Source organism: Penicillium crustosum (assembly GCF_028827405.1).
Source record: "Penicillium crustosum strain IBT 35664 chromosome Unknown utg000003l_segment0_segment0, whole genome shotgun sequence".
NCBI lineage: Eukaryota > Fungi > Ascomycota > Eurotiomycetes > Eurotiales > Aspergillaceae > Penicillium > Penicillium crustosum.
The window spans coordinates 1292942-1310468 of NW_026623124.1; the positions used below are offsets into that span (position 1 = coordinate 1292942).

At 47.2% G+C, this 17527-nt stretch overlaps 7 protein-coding genes across 7 annotated transcripts; 2 read left to right on the forward strand and 5 right to left on the reverse strand.

Annotated features, from left to right (window-relative positions):
- Positions 1-873: 873 nt before the first annotated feature.
- N7487_007547 (PaaI family thioesterase) lies at positions 874-1617 on the forward strand (the record flags this gene model as incomplete). Its single annotated transcript, XM_056875277.1, has 1 exon — positions 874-1617. One exon carries the CDS (start codon positions 874-876, stop codon positions 1615-1617), a length of 744 nt encoding a protein of 247 aa, XP_056727465.1.
- A 268-nt stretch (positions 1618-1885) lies between these two features.
- Positions 1886-4491, reverse strand: N7487_007548 (Zn(II)2Cys6 transcription factor; the record flags this gene model as incomplete). The annotated part of the gene is made up of 4 exons (XM_056875278.1): positions 1886-3888; positions 3998-4053; positions 4102-4239; positions 4289-4491. 4 exons carry the CDS (start codon positions 4489-4491, stop codon positions 1886-1888), a joined length of 2400 nt encoding a protein of 799 aa, XP_056727466.1.
- Positions 4492-5076: 585 nt separating this feature from the next.
- Positions 5077-7466, reverse strand: N7487_007549 (uncharacterized protein; the record flags this gene model as incomplete). Its single annotated transcript, XM_056875279.1, has 6 exons — positions 5077-5451; positions 5505-5793; positions 5849-6290; positions 6353-7143; positions 7203-7392; positions 7439-7466. The coding sequence occupies 6 exons, from the start codon at positions 7464-7466 to the stop codon at positions 5077-5079; spliced, it is 2115 nt and encodes a 704-aa protein (XP_056727467.1).
- A 310-nt stretch (positions 7467-7776) lies between these two features.
- Positions 7777-9518, reverse strand: N7487_007550 (aminotransferase-like domain-containing protein; the record flags this gene model as incomplete). The annotated part of the gene is made up of 3 exons (XM_056875280.1): positions 7777-8046; positions 8103-9262; positions 9356-9518. 3 exons carry the CDS (start codon positions 9516-9518, stop codon positions 7777-7779), a joined length of 1593 nt encoding a protein of 530 aa, XP_056727468.1.
- Positions 9519-10360: 842 nt separating this feature from the next.
- N7487_007551 (alpha-keto acid decarboxylase family protein) lies at positions 10361-12103 on the reverse strand (the record flags this gene model as incomplete). Its single annotated transcript, XM_056875281.1, has 1 exon — positions 10361-12103. The coding sequence occupies one exon, from the start codon at positions 12101-12103 to the stop codon at positions 10361-10363; it is 1743 nt and encodes a 580-aa protein (XP_056727469.1).
- Positions 12104-12856: 753 nt separating this feature from the next.
- N7487_007552 (amidohydrolase family protein) lies at positions 12857-13801 on the reverse strand (the record flags this gene model as incomplete). Its single annotated transcript, XM_056875282.1, has 2 exons — positions 12857-13690; positions 13745-13801. The coding sequence occupies 2 exons, from the start codon at positions 13799-13801 to the stop codon at positions 12857-12859; spliced, it is 891 nt and encodes a 296-aa protein (XP_056727470.1).
- Positions 13802-15009: 1208 nt separating this feature from the next.
- N7487_007553 (Gfo/Idh/MocA family protein) lies at positions 15010-16196 on the forward strand (the record flags this gene model as incomplete). The annotated part of the gene is made up of 3 exons (XM_056875283.1): positions 15010-15051; positions 15114-15398; positions 15468-16196. The coding sequence occupies 3 exons, from the start codon at positions 15010-15012 to the stop codon at positions 16194-16196; spliced, it is 1056 nt and encodes a 351-aa protein (XP_056727471.1).
- Positions 16197-17527: the final 1331 nt, after the last annotated feature.

The window sequence follows — 17527 nt, forward strand, 5'->3', positions numbered from 1 at the left end:
CAAGTGGTGTGTTGCAAGTATGTCTATCAAACTGTGTTCGATTCGTCAATCCGCGTATGTATCCTGGAGCACGCTGCACGTTTACGCACACTATAGAGTAGTACGCACAGTTATCTATTTATGGTCAGAAGTCGAGGACGACTACTATAGGCTTTGAATTTTACTTGCCTTGGATAGAAAGTAACGCTATTCAAGCAAACGCAAGAGAATGGGGACCTGAGACACCGCGTATACTATGTTGGCCTTCAATGTAGGACTTTACCACTCTGACTTTCCTAGCACCTATTACATTGCTCAGGACCACCTAATAGACCTTATATGCCAAAAAAAAATAACCTTCCTTTCGGGTATCTTGCTGGTGTCTTTTTTTAATGTTATATAAATGTTTGTCGGAATATCTTGTCCTTTGAAGCTTGTTGAAACAGAAGGGATAATAACACACAGTAGACCCTATCATTATATATAAAGCCACACGAAGTATATATCTTACAAAAGATTTTCCTATATATAACCAGGGATTGGAGGATATATTGTAGTGTTGATATGGGTGAGATTATGTCATGTCCATCGTTACCCAAAACAGGAATCACCGCCAATAGGTGCTTGTTCTGTGGGGATTCTGCAACTCTCCCGATAGCCGTCACTCCCGAATTATCCGTTCGGTCCGAGGTTAGTGAGGGTTGGAGCGCAGACTAACTGCACAGCAGGCGGCACAACATCGACATACGCTCTGCTTTCTCTTGGTGGGAGACTAATCAATGGATTGAATATTGCGGGGGTGGGGGGAGAGGAATCCTCCCGTTAGGTGAACAACCTCATGGACAATGTATTTCGAACTCATTTCTCAAGTTTAGAAACCATTGCATGAACATAATGGCTTGGCGAATTTGCGCCCTTTCTATGTTCGCAAATAGAGTATCGATTGGCCGTTATCACCTTTCCACTACCGCTACGCTCGAGAATGTCGTGGAACGATCGGATTTCTTCGACATTTTCATGAAAGACCAAAGACCGTCTCCGAGCACCCTTGATTACTTCAGTTCCTTCCTTTGGACGCGGAAATTCGTGGAAGATGAAGCCTATAAAGCCATACCATTTTTCTCACGTCATCTCAACGAGCGCACGGGGGAAAATCGGTTCTTCGCTGAAACCGTCAACAGCAACACCACCGTATCCCATCTTCTGGCACTCCAAGTGCAAGACCTCAAGACCCCTGGATTGATTTCACATTCCAGACGTCGCCAGTTAAATCTTACCCCCGATCTGACTACCCAACATGAACTTATTTGTTTGATGTCGCTTGGCAAGGGCCTTGACTCACATCCTTCCATTGTTCATGGAGGCTTTCAGGCGGTAATATTTGACGAAATAATGAGAAACTTGATCTTGCTACATAACAATAATGCATGTGAACCTGGGCCGAGAGACCTCCACTTCACTGTCAATATGAACATATCTTATGCGGCCCCTGTGACTACGCCGGGTATCTTCCTCGTTCGGTCAAACCTGGTTAGGCGAGAGGGTAGAAAGTGGTTTACAAAGGCTGAAATTGTCAACAGTGATGATAAGATTTTGACCAGTGCGGAAAGTATTTGGGTGACAGCGAAGAAACCTTAGTTTCGGTAGTGGTCTCTAGGTAGCACGGAGTTGGATGTCAAGCTCCTGCCGCGCGAATCTTAGCAAATCAAACGTGGTGTTTCTTACGAGCAGAATAGATGTTTGATTCACGTAGTCACTACCTTGTGACTGTATATTTTGTGTCTCTTATTTTGAATCTCTTTCGAATATGCAATGCAACAGCTCAGGTATCCATAATAGCCTCGTCGGCCTTCGAGGATAGACGACCCACTTTAAGCCATATTTAGTGGGAACAAAGTTCACCAGGTCAGGCATCGAAAATGCTAGAATCGTGTGAGAAGGACATGTCCTGGTTTGCCATCCCGCCAGCTAAATGCAAATAAATCTGTTCTTCCAGACCTTCCAGAGTACTGTCTTGAGTACCCGGGTCATGGCACTGTCTTTTCGGTTGATTTCCTTCGTCATTGAACAAAAGCACAGAGGGATCCAGTGTTCTGGGGGACAAAATGTAGTTATTACGGGCTTGTTCGATACTATTTGTCCTGTTGGCTTCAAGCAGACCTTTCAGAGGACAAAGCTCGGCAGCAAACAAACCTCTGAGGCTAGCAGGGAAGTCTCCATCCTCGGCTAACCTCCCCTTTCGGAGACTGAGGTCCAGTACCAAAGCCAAACGGAGATATGAGCTAGGCTGAAAAACGAGAATATCAGTCCAGTGGATGCCGGTTCCCTGGGTTCTCAGACTTGGTTCATCAAGTCGAGCGAGATTCACGATGTGACGGACAATGTCAGTCACCCAATCCACTCCATCGTACTGGGACCGGTACGTCTTCATGACTTGGGCGAGGACATTGAGCTGGTCCTGCTTTTCACCAGGTAGTATATCGTTGTTCGTTGGCACATGGTCAGCCCGAAGGGCTAGGTTGGTGTCCAGTATATGAAGAATAAGCGGGAGGGCTGTGCAGCCAATCGCCGAAACAGGTAGCCACCGGTCAAGTCCCCGGCTAACTAGTTCTTTGTGGCACTGAGTCATGCAGAGGGCGGCATCTTCCAACTCCTGCCGAGACTTCACAATGGTTGAGAGGTTTTGGCAAAGCGCTGCGCTCACATGAGAATGCCTTTGCAACATGTCCACGTGCAGCACCTCGTAGTGGCTCAACACAATGCGCGATGTGTGGTAATACATAAGCATAAGGCTAGTATAGAGGATGATAGATGAATGATATTTGTCTGTGTCAGTTTCCCGACGAATTGATGGATGCGTATTGGGAGTGGTGAATGGAAAGGGAAGCCGAGGGCCAACAGATTTGTACCATCGGTCTAGTGCTGACTTGCACTCCCAAAGTTGACTGGTGTTGGAAAGTGTCTTATCATGACTCACAGCTTGACCCTCGTTCAACGGGAAAGCAAGTGTAAGAATATCTGTGAGCGTGATATTGAGTTTCATCCACTGAGCTAAAACGTCCGCTAGTCCCCTCTTGGTTGCAGAGTCATACACCCTCGATCTTTCAAACTCTTCCGCAAGATCTGTGGCGCATAGAGAATGGGAATCGAAGTTGAAGTGAAGTTTTGTGATTTGAATAGGGCGCCTCATGAGAAGTCCTGTAGAACGATCCCGGATAATGCAACACCACCATACTCTTTTCAACATATTTCGTTCTTCAGGTGTAATGCAAGTTGTGGGGATGGATGCGTAAAGGTGCGCCTCGGCAATCTTGGCATTTTCGATGGCGATGCTGAGCCACGATATGTTGGGCTTTCGAGAGGCTGAAAGGCATGCGAAGCTGAGTAGAAGGCTTGCCTGCGCGGTTCCAAGTGGAGAAGATTCAGACCCAAGGTCATACAAAAGCTTAGCATGACGGTAATATGAAGCTCTCATAACCCGTATGCTGGGGAAACCAAGCGAGTGAACCGTAGATGCAGACAGAAAATTGCACGCTGCAAATAACATAGCCTGGAAAACCAATAATGAAATGGGCTTTGTAGGTGGACCATCGGTGGAATGGAAATAAAGGTCCCAGAAATCGCCTTCATTCATAAGCGGTAAGATTGGGTGTACATGAAGAAAGTACTGCTGGACCAACTCGTACAACAGATCTCGCGTAGGAACCCTCAGGCAGCCTTGAAGCTCCAGAAAGTTGAGGTCGTGCGCTTGAATGTTGCGAATGTTGTTAATAACGAGGAATGGGTAGTGGCAGTAGAGAACATCAGGGGAATATTTAGGATTCCTGGCGTGCATCTGGACATTATCAACGCAACTGGATGGACGTCCAGGTGTGGTGAGGCTTCCAAGGCATAGGTCTTCATTTGATCCTATATAACGAGTCAATTAGCCTACTGCTTCTCGTGACCCGAGGGGATATATTCCCATGTAATATCAATCGACCAGGCACATTATTATAGGGATGGATAGGGAACATACCACTAACATGGCCATCGAGGATATCCTTTATCCATGCAAAGCTGTCATGATTCTTCCTAATCTTCAACTTAGTCTTATTCACTAGGGAAAATCGTGTTTCTTACGTGGAGTCCCGCCTATCTCGCGCCATCCATTCCCACTCCTGTTCAATTGCGTCCGTGTCAGGGACATGTGGAACTCCCGGTAAAGCAGAAGTTGGAGAAGAGACATCAGCATCATTTTTATCGGGTTCAACTCGGATACTGTTATATGAGCACGGGTTGATAGCATCCGGATTCGTCTCCAGCTTACAGTTTTGATGGGCGGGCGTTGACGATACATGTCTCACCATCAAGAGAGCAATTCATGCACGGAGAGCCCCTAATTGAAACATCGCACCGCACCTTGCGTACATGACAGGATTGACACGCCTTGCGTGCTCTCTTGCGGATTCTGGTTGGGGGTGGCATGGAATTGGAATAAAGCCCAGGATTTGGTATCTCGACGGGGTTCATGGCAATTGGTTAGATGTAGCGTGCTTATTGGTGGACCTGATTCAATGGATCTCAAACCACGTCGGCAAAATGTCTGCCGATGCATAGGACGTGAATGAAGGATCAAAGAACCTTGGACGGTCAAAGTATTGGGGAAATGCGGGGTCGGTGACGAACGCTCCGGGGCTGCGGGGACCAACGAAGTCTATTTTGACCCTCGGCAAACATTGTCGGTCACGAGACTAGGCAACCCTAGCAGGGTAAATATAGACTATCCTGTTCACAAATATACAGACCAAGTATGACAAAAAGAATTTGATTTTACCATTCTAGCGGTTTCCTTGGCTTCAGGTCCAAGATCGCCGCAATCTTTATTGAGTATCCGCCCTGTCAAATCCAAGGAGCCTTTCAGAATGACAGTGCATCGTAGGAGCAGTGGCTTAGGACTATGCTTTTAACCGAAAAGAATAGCTATATTGGGACTGATAATACATGTTTACAGAACGCGAAATGAGACTCGGTTGCTAAATAGTGACGCGGTAGTGTTGAAGGGCACAACTGCATTAGCGGTCAAGCAGGTGCGATTTTCATCTGCTTGGTTAACAATCAACCAGTTAAAGTTGGATGTTCTGCCAAGTTCGCCCAGAAATCCATCTCAAATTCCCAAGGCTGTGAGTCAATGAACGCATTCCAGTCTTCCGTGAGATCAGTGGTCTCGTTCTGATGTGAACTGCAGAATTCGGTATGTGGTTTCCATGCAGTCAGAGAATCCAACAAGCTCCGAATAGTTTGAGTAGCACGAGTAAAAAGCGCAAAGTTTGGCTCCCCAGCTTGGATCCATGCGCCTATAGAGATCTCCGCAACAAGTGTACTTAAATCTTGTAACATCTTCGACCGTGGAAATGGTCTACAATCAGCGCTTATCGGATGTAAAAGGGCCAATGAAACAATTCCTGCCGCAGGCAGGCCATATTGTGCAACCTATTATCTGATGAGAAGGCAAAGCCGACAGAGGTTGCGTGTGATATACGTACTTTCCAAATCAGAGATGTTCCGGAATTTACCAAACGATCACGCAGAATGATTACTTCCACTGTTATGGAAAGCATCTCGCTTGCTACCTCAAGAAGAGACTGGTCTAGTTCCGATGCTCTCTTTTGTGAGACTAGCCCAAGTAGAAGGAGAATGTGTAGATAATCGAGCCTAGTTCCAGCAAGGAAGTCCCGTTCAAACGGGCTCCATTCGCAATCCTTTAGGCTGGTGGCGAGACGAAAGTGAGCTGGAAGGTCCTGCCATTGCGTAACAACACGTGATCGAAGTTCACTGTTAAATTAGCATGATGGATAGAGTAGAGTCTACAAAGAATCGATTTGCTTACCTTATCCTTTCTGTTTCATTTAGGTGGCGCTTGCGAAGCATTAACAATACTTCCTCCTTCAGTGACGCAAACAAGGCCGAGCAACGTGTATCTGCAGTGTAATTGATAGGCTCAGGGTTATTTTGAGTTGTGTCGCCGATCTCCCAGTTGACATTCGAACGAGATGATTGAATCGGGTTGTCAAATCCCGTGGTATATTCGTCATTTCGCACCCCTAGGTAGGTCGGGAGCTGGAAGAAACAATACTCCTTGACAATTCGTGGCGGTCGCCCAAGAAATATTGCCAAACTTTTATCGGCGGCATAAATACGCGCGAAACATGCCCTCCGCAACTCGGCCAGGAAAATGGGAATGTCATGCATATCCTCATCAATTTTCTCATGGTATCCCAGGGCGAAGAGGGAGCTCGCGACGTCTCCCATCCTTCGCCAAGAGTGGTAGCCTTGGTCTAAATTAGCCCTCTCGAATGCGAACGTGCAACATATAAACCGTGGAGTAACTGACTCTGGTCTCCGTCGACTTGGGAGTGTACTATAAAGTTTTCATACTGCAGAACAAGTTGCAGATCATCCAAGCAATCGAGTGCAAGACAGGTCTCCAAGCAAAAGTCTCCAATAAGAGATAAGGTTTTGGTAAGCTCGCGACGCTGCCGGTCAGTCGTGAACAGTGCTGGAAAAGAGCAAGTGTCTAAAGTGGCTCGTGCTGCAGCTGCAAGGAAAATTCCGAGGGCCTCCAATCGTAAATTCTCCCCGAAAATCTGACTGAGAAATAATTCAAAGCTTGAATCCCGCTGTACGACAATTGGCTTCTGGGTGCTTTCCAAGAGAAATCTGACCCGCTGACGGGCATCAAACCTATAATCCGAGCCATTACAGGAAGGTCTGGGGTGGTTGCTCCAATTTGCGACAGCCTTTAAAGATTGGGACACGAATGGCGCAGCCAAGGGGAGATTGACACCCCTGTCAAGCCAAGATCGCACCAAAGATGCAATTTTAGGTATTTCCAGCTGATCCAAGTGACTTAACGCGAACAAACCCTTCTCCAAGATGGTCAAGTCCTGGATAGAATCGGTTATAGCTGGGGAAATAGGCGGGGCAGGTTGCTGCACGTCATGCTGAGATGCCGCGGCATGCGCCGTCGTAGATGAGAAGACCTGGTTGAAAATAGTGGAATGACTTGACATTCCAAGATAACCAGGGTTCGGGTAGTGACGCGGCAGGGATGAAGCGTTTGAGTTTTCTTCCTCTGGGGAGCTGACTGGTAGGGACCCAGCCATATTTTCTGATAGTGTCTCTCTAAAAGATTGACTTTAGCGCTGAGGTACTGCCATACGTGTCGAACTAGCTGGGCTCACACTGACTCATCGCCTCTGTTGCTCTTGTTCTTTCTCCGGAATGGACGGGCTCTGTATATGCACTGGTCACTTTGCCCCCGATGCCGGCACCGGGAGCATGTAGGCCGCTGATGGTCACAGGCCAACTTTGCCCGCCGACATGGATCACACGCGACGGATCTAACACCCATCTTCAAGACGCACACGCGATCTATCTTCGAAAAGCCGGGGTAGTAATAAAAAAGGAAACTATCTACCCGGCCCCTCGATCCAGCGAAAGCTCATGGCCCGAGTGTGAGTGCGTGGACGCATGGGCGGGCGCCCGATGTTGTTTGATTAGTCATGTTTGGGGGACGCCCGGGCGCTAGGGCGGCGCGCGGGTAGACGAGGGCACCCTCGGGCCCAAACCTCTGGGGTGGATACCATATGCTAGTGCAATTCGATTTTGGACAACTATAATTTAAAAGAAAAATCTTTGGTGAGGAATCGCAGAGACTATATTTATATATCTAAATATGTACACTCCCCTCTTCACACTACAGCCTTAGCGTTAATACACCTCATCCCGTTCTCGGCGGATTCGGTGCAAAGTTATTCATTCGACTTTATCTAACAGACGGAAACATGTTTTCAAAGCTTCCCCAAAACGCATCACAGCCTGCTCAATTTGTTCTAACGGTGCCGCTGCGAAGGTCGTCCTATAGAAGACTTCATTGCAAGTGGAGTCTTCTGTCGCAGAGAACCAACTGCCACAGGCCACGAGCGCTCCATTTGAGATAGCTTTGAGCCAAATCTCCTCCTCGATCTGCCGGGCGGATTTAATCTTTGCGTCGGGGTGCTTTGTCCAATCTACTTCCAGCCATTGCTACAAAAGAATATTAGTATCTTGGGTGAATCACCAAAGAGATACGGTGAGCTTACAAACATGCCAGCCTGAGCAGGCTCCCAGCTAGCAATTGTACGCGGTAGATAACGCTCGCAAGCCCGTATCATGAAGTCTCGCCGATCGGTGTATTCGTTGCGAATGTGCGTAAGCCATTCTAGATATCCAGCGTGTCCCCAGTGCTCATCTAGAAGTTTGAACAGCGCCAACTGACTCAAGCCACCAGGGCCTTGAGTGGAAACGTCGGCGTGGTTCTTGTATTGCTCGATCACCTGTTGCGGTGCGGTGAGCCATCCTAACCGGACTCCTGGGCTGACTACCTTGCTAAAGGAATCCATGCGAACCACCCGTCCATCGGTATCCATGGAAAGATACGACGGTACGAGGGCCTTGAGCAGCTCTGCTGGTGTTTGGGGACCTAGTCTTGTTGGGCCACCAGTTTCTGCCGGCGAGAAAGGATTCATCTGCAGAAAGTAGTATGGGTCGTCTTCCAAAATGATGAGGTCGTGTTCTTGGGCAATGCGGTAAATGTCTCGGCGACGTTCCAGGCTCTGTGTTGCACCCGTCGGATTCTGGCCCGTGGGGATGGAGTATACTAAGAAAGGTTTCCGGGAATTTCCATGTGCCATCGGATCCCATCCTTCAAGTATCTCACTGAGGCTGTCCGGTCGCATGCCCTCCTTGTCCATTTTCACGCCTGCGAACTTGACACCCATCGGTTTTGCCGTTTCTATCGCTGTTGCAAAGGTGTACTCGTCTGACAAAACATAGTCTCCAGGCTGAGTAAACATTCGCAAAGCCATATCCAAGGCCGATGTGTTCCCGACGGTCATTGTACATTGCCAATCAGCGTAAGGGGGATCATGTACTATCTCGGTGTGCTCTGTGATCCATCGTAGGAACTGGGCTGACCCGCTTCCCTGGCTGTAGTTCAAGGCGACAGAAAGGTCGTAAATGCTACGGCCTTGGTTGATATCACCCTTGGAAGCGTGCAAGGGAGCATTTGCCCCGTTCAAATCTGCGTCCTTGAAATTTCGCTTTTCGGGTGAAGACACGGTCAAAGATAGGCTCTCGAATGGAAAGTAATCACTCAGAGGGAGGCCTCCTCCCAAGGAGATCATACCAGGGTTTTTGAGGTGTTTGAAAGCGTTTTTAAGGGTCGATCCCGTCCGACTCATAGACTCCGAACTCATATAATCTGTATAGGTGTCTCAGCAACTACCACGAAGCTCTTCGGATTCTGCTCGCGTGAAGCATCGACAGGACTGGGGAGGAAGGGGTGGTCACTCACGATTCCATTCTCGAGCAACAGGCTTGTCCTGCTGCCTTCTTGTCTTGAATTGTTCGCTACTGCAAGGAGCCGCCACCGCCCATTGGGAGGGATCAACTACTTTGCGCTTGGGTTGAAGATTCAGGAGTTCGTCCACTTCGCTAGATGCTTGCCTGGTAGACATTTTGAAAGTCAGCTTGGGCCGAGCAGTCCAAAAGTAGGTATTCAGGGTGGGAAAAAGACGCTGATTTGATTTTGCTTGCAGAAATATCACTTGGCAATGGTTACCATATATAATATACCGCTCATGAAAGAGAGCTTGTAGGGAGTATCCAATGTACAGGATATCGGAGTGCATATCGGCATTAAGTGGGTCTACCAGACCGGTCGGGCTTTAGTGGGGTCGATCAACATGGAAGCCCCACAGGACTCCGAAACTACTCCGAGACTGAGTCAATACGGAGTTCATATTCATCCCGGTTACAAGAGGCTGGCGATGGCGTGCAAACAGAACTATCTACTTTTCATCTTGGCCGGGGAGGGGCCCGAGATTCAGTATGAAGTAGGAGATGGACCCATTAACCCAGCTCAAACGCAAGTCAGCTCGACAAAATACTAGCCTCTTGTTATCGGACACTGTCGATTCATTGAACGTCTATGTACTAATATTAAGGACAGGACAGTAGGCACGCACAGCACTTCTCCCTAGGTAAATCAACCACCTCCTTAACACCTTTCATCTTCGAAGGTTCCCATCTCGAATTACTGTAAGCATGATGGTGTCAATGTCCAAAGCTTGCACACATCACAGATAGCATTTCATTTTTTCTACCATATGTCATTGCCAAATATAACGGACAATTTTTGAGGGATATGAAACTATGTGAGCAATATTTACATCAATGGTAGAATTCTAACTTATTCCCGCACTCATCTAATTCATAATAATGTCATCTGCAGAATATTCCTCGGCCAATCAAGTTCTCAGCTCGTTTTGTGACGAGAACAGCAGAGCAAAAAAGTAACCTATAGCTGCCCACTATTTCTTTTCTTCAGGTACTCAACAAATTTGCTCAGGGATTCTGGTGCATCATCCATGCTCAACGATATCTCCACAATGTTGAGCCCCTTGCCCTCCTTGATATCAGGTCGCTGTAGGATATTCTGCAACTCGCCCCAGTTCTGAGCAGATTCAGTTCTGACAGGGTATGAGGCATTACCACTGAGAGCCCCAAAATAGCTTGGTGCTTGGAGATTCCTCCACGGTTGAACATCGTTGTAACTTTCCGAAAAGCCGTGGATGATTCGTTCGATTGTATAGCCGTTGTTGTTCAACACAAAGATTATCACATCAAGCTCATTCCTGATAATGTCGCTGATAGCCTGAGCGGTCATCTGAAGGCTCCCATCGCCTTCAAAGAGGATAGTTCGGCCCGGGGGCCGTGTGCCACCCTTGACCATTTCTCTCTGTGCTAGAGCGGCTCCTTGGCAGGCACCAAGCATATATCCGATAGATAACCAAATTGAGGAGTTTATCAATGTCGTCCCCTCCGGAAGATCGAAGCTCTGACCGCCATATGATGCAGTACCAGTCTCGGTCATGACAATGTCTCCTGGTTGAAGGAACCGGGACATACGAAGCCAAAGGGAATATTGGTCTATCGATGCAGTCTCAAGAGCCTCAGGAAAGCTCTTCAGAATCTCACGCGGGAGGAAGGGGTCTTCCGGATACGGCTCTGGGGTAGGGATATCCATCCCGCTCAGGCAACGCAATAATTTCGAGAGGACGGTATTGATGGAGACCAAGCTGGCATTGGCAGGCATCGAGTCAGTGGTCTCTAAGGATACTGAGTACTTGTCGAATGTCACTGTCGCTCCAGGTTGTGGCTGAGCAGTGAAACCGAATGTGTTGATTTCAGATCCAAGCACTCCGAAGCGGAGAACCAGATCGCACCCTTGGACCCATGACTGATAGACCGCCCCACCTGCCGATCCGAGATACACTCCGTGGAAGTTGGGTATGTTTTCATCAATGATGCTCTTGCCGAATGGCGTCGTGAGGGTGGGGAATCCTGTATGCTTAACGAAGGCGTTGATATCATCTTTGACACCAAACCTAGCAGTAAATCCGTCAACCAGGATTAAAGGACGCTTGCAGCTTTGGATGCGAGAAACAAGAGAGTCGACGATTTTGTCTTCGAAAGCTTCGTCATAAGTAAAGACCGAAAGGTCAATTGGGAACTGTGGCACGAGCACCTTGGCCCGGACCATGTCGGTAGGTATTTCGATATATACTGGGCGACTTTGTTGGAGACATTCCTTCAGCGTAGCATCAATCAACTGAGGGGCGGTCGTAGCATCCACAAGGTTAGCTTGCGCACATGTGACACCTTTATACATATCTGCAAACACCCTGAAGTTGCCATCCCCCAAACTATGGTGCAAACAGGCGGCTGATTGTTGGGCAGCTCGAGGCGGCGTACCAACGATATGCACCACGGGGGCTTTTTCGGAATAGGCTGCGCCAATAGCGTTGATGGCTGAAAGCTCTCCAACACCAAAGGAGGTGATTAAGGCGGCAATGCCTTTGATTCGGGCGTACCCATCCGCAGCGTATCCAGCGCACAACTCATTGGCGTTACCAACCCAGTGGAGACCTACCGGCTCGAGGTAATCCAAGACAGTAAGGTTATAGTCGCCAGGAACACCATGAATAGAGCCAACTCCCAGCTGGGCAAGCCTTCGAAACAAATACTCTCCGAGATCCATTGGGGTGCTGCGAAAGTGTAGTATGTTAGGTTAAATCGAAATGCCTATAATAACTTGTTGCACTTACTCGAAACGGATATACGCGCAATTTGCACGAATATAAAACGTATATTGTGATATATGGCAAAATGAACTTTGATTATATCGTTGAAAGGGGGCTGGTTATTGTATTATAAAGCAGAAGATGGCTAGTAGGTCAACTACAATAAACATTATAGACGGAGAATTCTATAAATCGTATCCACATCACTCCGATCAACGACGATCGGTCCGCTGTGGGGGCGATTGGTATGCCGAGGGCAGCCGCTGAGTTCTCCGACCTCGATTCCATTTTAATTCGATACCAAAAGAGATAGCACATTGATTCATGGCTGATAGCTCAGAGTCTGTGGTCACTTCTCACCAGCAACGACTTTTCACAATGTTTCTAGTGCTTTAAACATAACCAAGAAAAGTCCAAGTGAGCTCGAAGTGGCCCACAACTTCAATAAGCATATTTACCAGTCTCTTGATAAATGTGTAGGAAGATTATAGTGTGTTTTTGACTCTAGAGAAATAGACGACAGAATCTATGTATGAACTCCTTTCGGGAAAGAGGGAATACACAGTAGACAGGTCTACACACAAACAAGGCGTTAAATGTTGTGACAATTGTATTGTGTAGGAGACAAACTCCCCGAATTATCTGTTTTCTAGCTATTCGGGTTATCCCCTCATTTGCTAGGCAGTACCAAACACCCATCCCAACAGTGATCAAAGATTCGATCGGGGTCCTTCCAGATGTGTCTCCGGCAGTTTTAGAACTCGGAGAGCATTCCCACCCATAAAGCCCTTCACCACACTTTCTCTGAAGCCACCCTTAGTTCCTACCAGGTGGGTATTGACTTTATCAACGCAGTCCTTCCATCCCAGCTGTGGAAAGTTTGTTCCAAACATCACTTTGTCCTTGCCCGTGGTGTTGGCAAACGTGATAAACTCTGGAGCGTAATATTTTGGAGACCATGCGCTCGTGTCTATATAGACATTTTTGTGCTTCCAAGCAAGTGCCGTAGTCTCCGCAGCCCAAGGATATCCGATATGGCCCATGATGATCTTCAAGCCCGGGAATTTCAGCGCGATAGTATCGATGTACGGGATCGGACGCCCGACCTCACTTGGACAGGCAGGTGCAGTATGGCCTACTTGGGTCAAAAACGGAATGTCAAGCTCGATGCACTTGACGAAAAGAGGCCAATAGTGCGGGTCAGTTGGGGGTAGGTTCCATAGCCAAGGCACCACTCTCAACCCGACAAACCCTTCAGTTTTAACATAATGTTCCAGTTCTTTGACAGCTTCCACGGGATTGTGGAGATCAACAGCAGCTAGACCAAAGATTCGCTTCGGGTAGGCGCGAGTGTACTGGGCGACCTCTTCATTGGAAAATATCATCTTCCCTGGACGACTCCATGCGGATAGGCAAATATGGGAAACACCCGCTTCGTCCATCAACGCGATGACCTCTTCGGGCGATCGCTTCTTGTCAGCGACCTCCGGGTCGGAGTGACTGTAGGCGAAGAGACGAGCAACTTCAGGGATAGCGGCTCCCAGCTAACTCCTATGTTAGTGATGCAACTATACAATGCTGAGGCGTGTTATACTTACTCCAGGAAGGTTCGCCCACACGTCAACAATGGGGTATTGGGTAGATTTGGGTGCCATAGTGTCGCTCACACGACTTGTGAGCGTCAAAAATTGGAGATATATGGCTACTTGTTAAATGGTAACTTGGGTAGCCTTTGACTTGGTTATAGATTCACTTCTTGCGTTAAATAGCTAATACCAACTCCCCAAATGAGCCGAGGGGATGCAGTACTAGCTCCGGCTATTTCGGTTATTTCGGCTGCCTGGCTGGGCACTCGCTCCTCGCCAATTGTCTGACGCTTGTGGAACTTCACTCCGAGGTTAATTTGATTTCTCAAACTCTTCCCCAGGCCGAGTTCTTGCTAAGCGAAAAGCAAAAATGGATACATGTCGAAGAGCATGAAATACTCATTGGTTGAAGAGAATACGTGCCAAGCATGCGTCTTTTCATTACCACATCGTCAGAGGCGATTCGAATGAATTGGCCAGACATCTGCCTGATATTCCGCCCTTCTGTTGGAACTTCCGAAGCTACACTTCTTATTCCAACACATAACAGCTGGCTTAATTGTACAGTTCTATTTTGCAACGCTCACTCTACGTTTGTTATCCATCACTGCTCCGGGGAGGGGTTGAGAAATTCAAGAGTATTGTGCCAAAGCAACAAATTATACTTCGCTATAGGGGAAATGGTGCCATCTGTTTCCCCTTCGCAAAAGTGCATGTCGGAAATTGTCAGATGTGATCCCCCGTAACGTCCCAGTTTTAGAATAAAATGAAATCCCAGGCATTTAAATCGACTTCGATATTTTTATCAGCGTTCAAAAGGTAAGTTGCTAGGTTTTATAGGTGTTTCCATCTCTCTCGCAAATGGGAAATCTTTCGACCACCAGTGAGCTTGGGCGCAAGTTACCCGAAAGGGAGATATGGGACCAGTTTCTTTAGCAATCTTTCTCGGGACATTTTAACCTTTCTCTTATTAACATCTTGTTGCAAATTTGCCATCATAGGGAGATTCGATGTCAGTATGTAGATACCTGAAACCCAATTGATCATCTCAACTTCGCCAATCAAATTAATACCCAATACGGTAGGAGTCGGCGCTGCGAGTTCTGCATACTACAAAGAAACATAGTTCGATTTCACATAAATATGGGCAAATCTCTCACAAAATCCCATCATTCTCTCTATTAATTACAAGAACGATAATTACTAGAAGCACACGTCTCTACGTATCCGTCCTTTGCAATCTTCTTTCTTTCTACTTCCACTTCCGCATCCTTAAGATGGAACCGCTCAACATTGCTGTCGTTGGTCTTGGCAGAATGGTCAGTTATATCATGATATCATTTAAAGTCCTCAAGCCTCGTGTTGCTAATATTCTTCTCAGGGTAAACGCCATGTCCATACCCTGCTGTACCGTGTCCCTCGGGCTCGTGTTGTAGCCGTGTGTACCACCGACAGCAACGAGATCCAGTGGGCTAGAGACAATGAAGAATACAAGGAATTCGGTATCAATGTCTATGGCAACTATGACGAGATGCTGGATCACCCGGGGCTCCAAGCTGTCTGGATCTCCACAAGCACTGACGTCCATGCGAGTCAGTCACTGGCAGCGATTTCTAAGAATATCCATACGCTCTGCGAGAAACCGCTTAGCACAGACATTGCAGAGGTATTTTTTCCTTTCATTATCAGTTGAAATGATATTCAATGCTGACATAGCCCCTGCGGTTCCTCTTAGGCGCAATCCGTTGTTGATGCCGCAAAGCAAAACCCATCAGTTAAGGTAATGGCAGGATTTTCTCGCAGGTTCGATGCTTCCTATCGCGACGCTGGAGAAAAGATCTTCCAGCAGCAATCCATTGGTGCACCGTTCATGGTCCGGTCCAACACGTGTGATCTTCGTGATGAGACCGGTTTCTTTGTTCGATATGCTGCCCGAAACGGAGGCATTTTTGTTGACTGCGCCATTCACGACATTGACTTGTCACTCTGGTATCTCAATAACCCTGTCCCTAAGGCTTGCTGGGCAGTCGGTACTCTGCAGCATCATCCAGAGCTGAAAGATCTTTCCGATGTGGACAACGCCGTGGGAATTGTTGAATTCTGGGGGGGCAAGATCGCGTATTTCTATTGCTCGCGCACCCAAGCCCATGGCCATGATGTGTGCACCGAGATCACCGGAACCCACGGGAAGTTGATGGTCAACGTCGTTCCTCAGCAAAATAATGTTGTCCTTGCCGACAAGCTTGGCATGAGACACGAGGTTCAGCCGGAGTATTGGCAACGATTCGAGGATGCGTTTGCGTTGGAGGCCAACGAGTTTGTCGAAGCCATTGTCAAAAACAAGGAGCTCCCTCTTAAGCTTGAAACTGGAATCACTGTTATGAATATTGGACAAGCCCTGCAGAAAGCTCTGTTGACTGGGGAAGTCACAAGGTTCAATGAGAGCGGGGAAATATTGAATTAGGATATTCCAGTATGTAGCGATGTGGATAACCTTTCGACTGATAGTGATTTATCAAGGTCAATTAGAAATGGAAGTGGGAGTTGACGGGATGAGAGATTTTCCACCACGAAATTTTATCATTAAATTGCACAAGAATAGTCGGTTTTCCATAATCTTTTTAGATGCCATTTTCACGTTCCCTTTTAGGTGTAATGAAGGAGGTAAAAAAAGCACTTTCCCATGTATGACCTTTGATGCCAGCTCAACAAGATGAGCTAATATTCTAGTTGGTCATCGACATATTGTAAGATGCATATATTCCTTGCTTGGTTGAATATTCCCTGCCTCACAATTCCTTATTTAGTATCAACAAGTCAGCGTTCTAACTAGATCACCCGTAGGTTATATATCATTTATGCGAAGATATGTATCATGAGTACCAACCGTAATCTTGTGCATTTCTTGCCATTTATAACGAATGCATATAATAGCCAAGCTTAAAATACTATATATACTATCAGATACAGCAACATAACGTATGGAGGTTATTCAAATTGGAATGTGGTATTCTACCTTGGCGACCACGTGACTGTCTATTTTCGGGGGTTCAACTTTAGGAATTGGGATATGCCAGAGAGTTTAGGCATCCGATTTTCAACTGCGGGGTCCAAGGTTGAAGGTCTCACACAGAATTGACAAATAATTTCTTTTCAATTCCTTTGAACATGACGCAAAGTATTCTGTACCATATGTGCCAATGTGGACACAAACACAGCATTGGCGGCGGTGGCTACCCAACACGGGAATTTAAATGTGGGGTACCCAAGCCTAACTGTATAAGGAAGGTGGCGCCGCCATATCTTCTAGCTGTTTGAACTTCCCATTTACTCGAGTGTCCGCTGTAACCTTTTGCTGTGGCCTAACCGGGGAAGAGATTTCGTGAGATATGTCAACTCGTAGTTCATTGGCCAAGACACCTTGCTCGAGTTGCCGCGGTAATAATCCCTGTGCTTGTTATGGTCCTGATCTTCGCTAATATGTGCCACAGATAGGCATCGGAAATGTACGATACCTAGACAGAAAAAAACCGTAGTGCCCTTTATTTTCATGTGCTAATTCTCCCCTCTACAGGCGATCGGAAGCAACCAATTTGCCTGAGATGTGAGATCAAAGGCCTGGATTGTAGACCTGCGCAACGAAAGCCAGTCTTTCGACACGGCTCCACAGCCAATCTGGATGCAAACTTTACGGAATACCAGACATGGGTGAATAGCAGGCCTAGAAACTGGAGACCCCCCACGCATTCAGCTCCGTTATCCCAATCTAGATCTAGCCTGTCCGTATCAAACGAA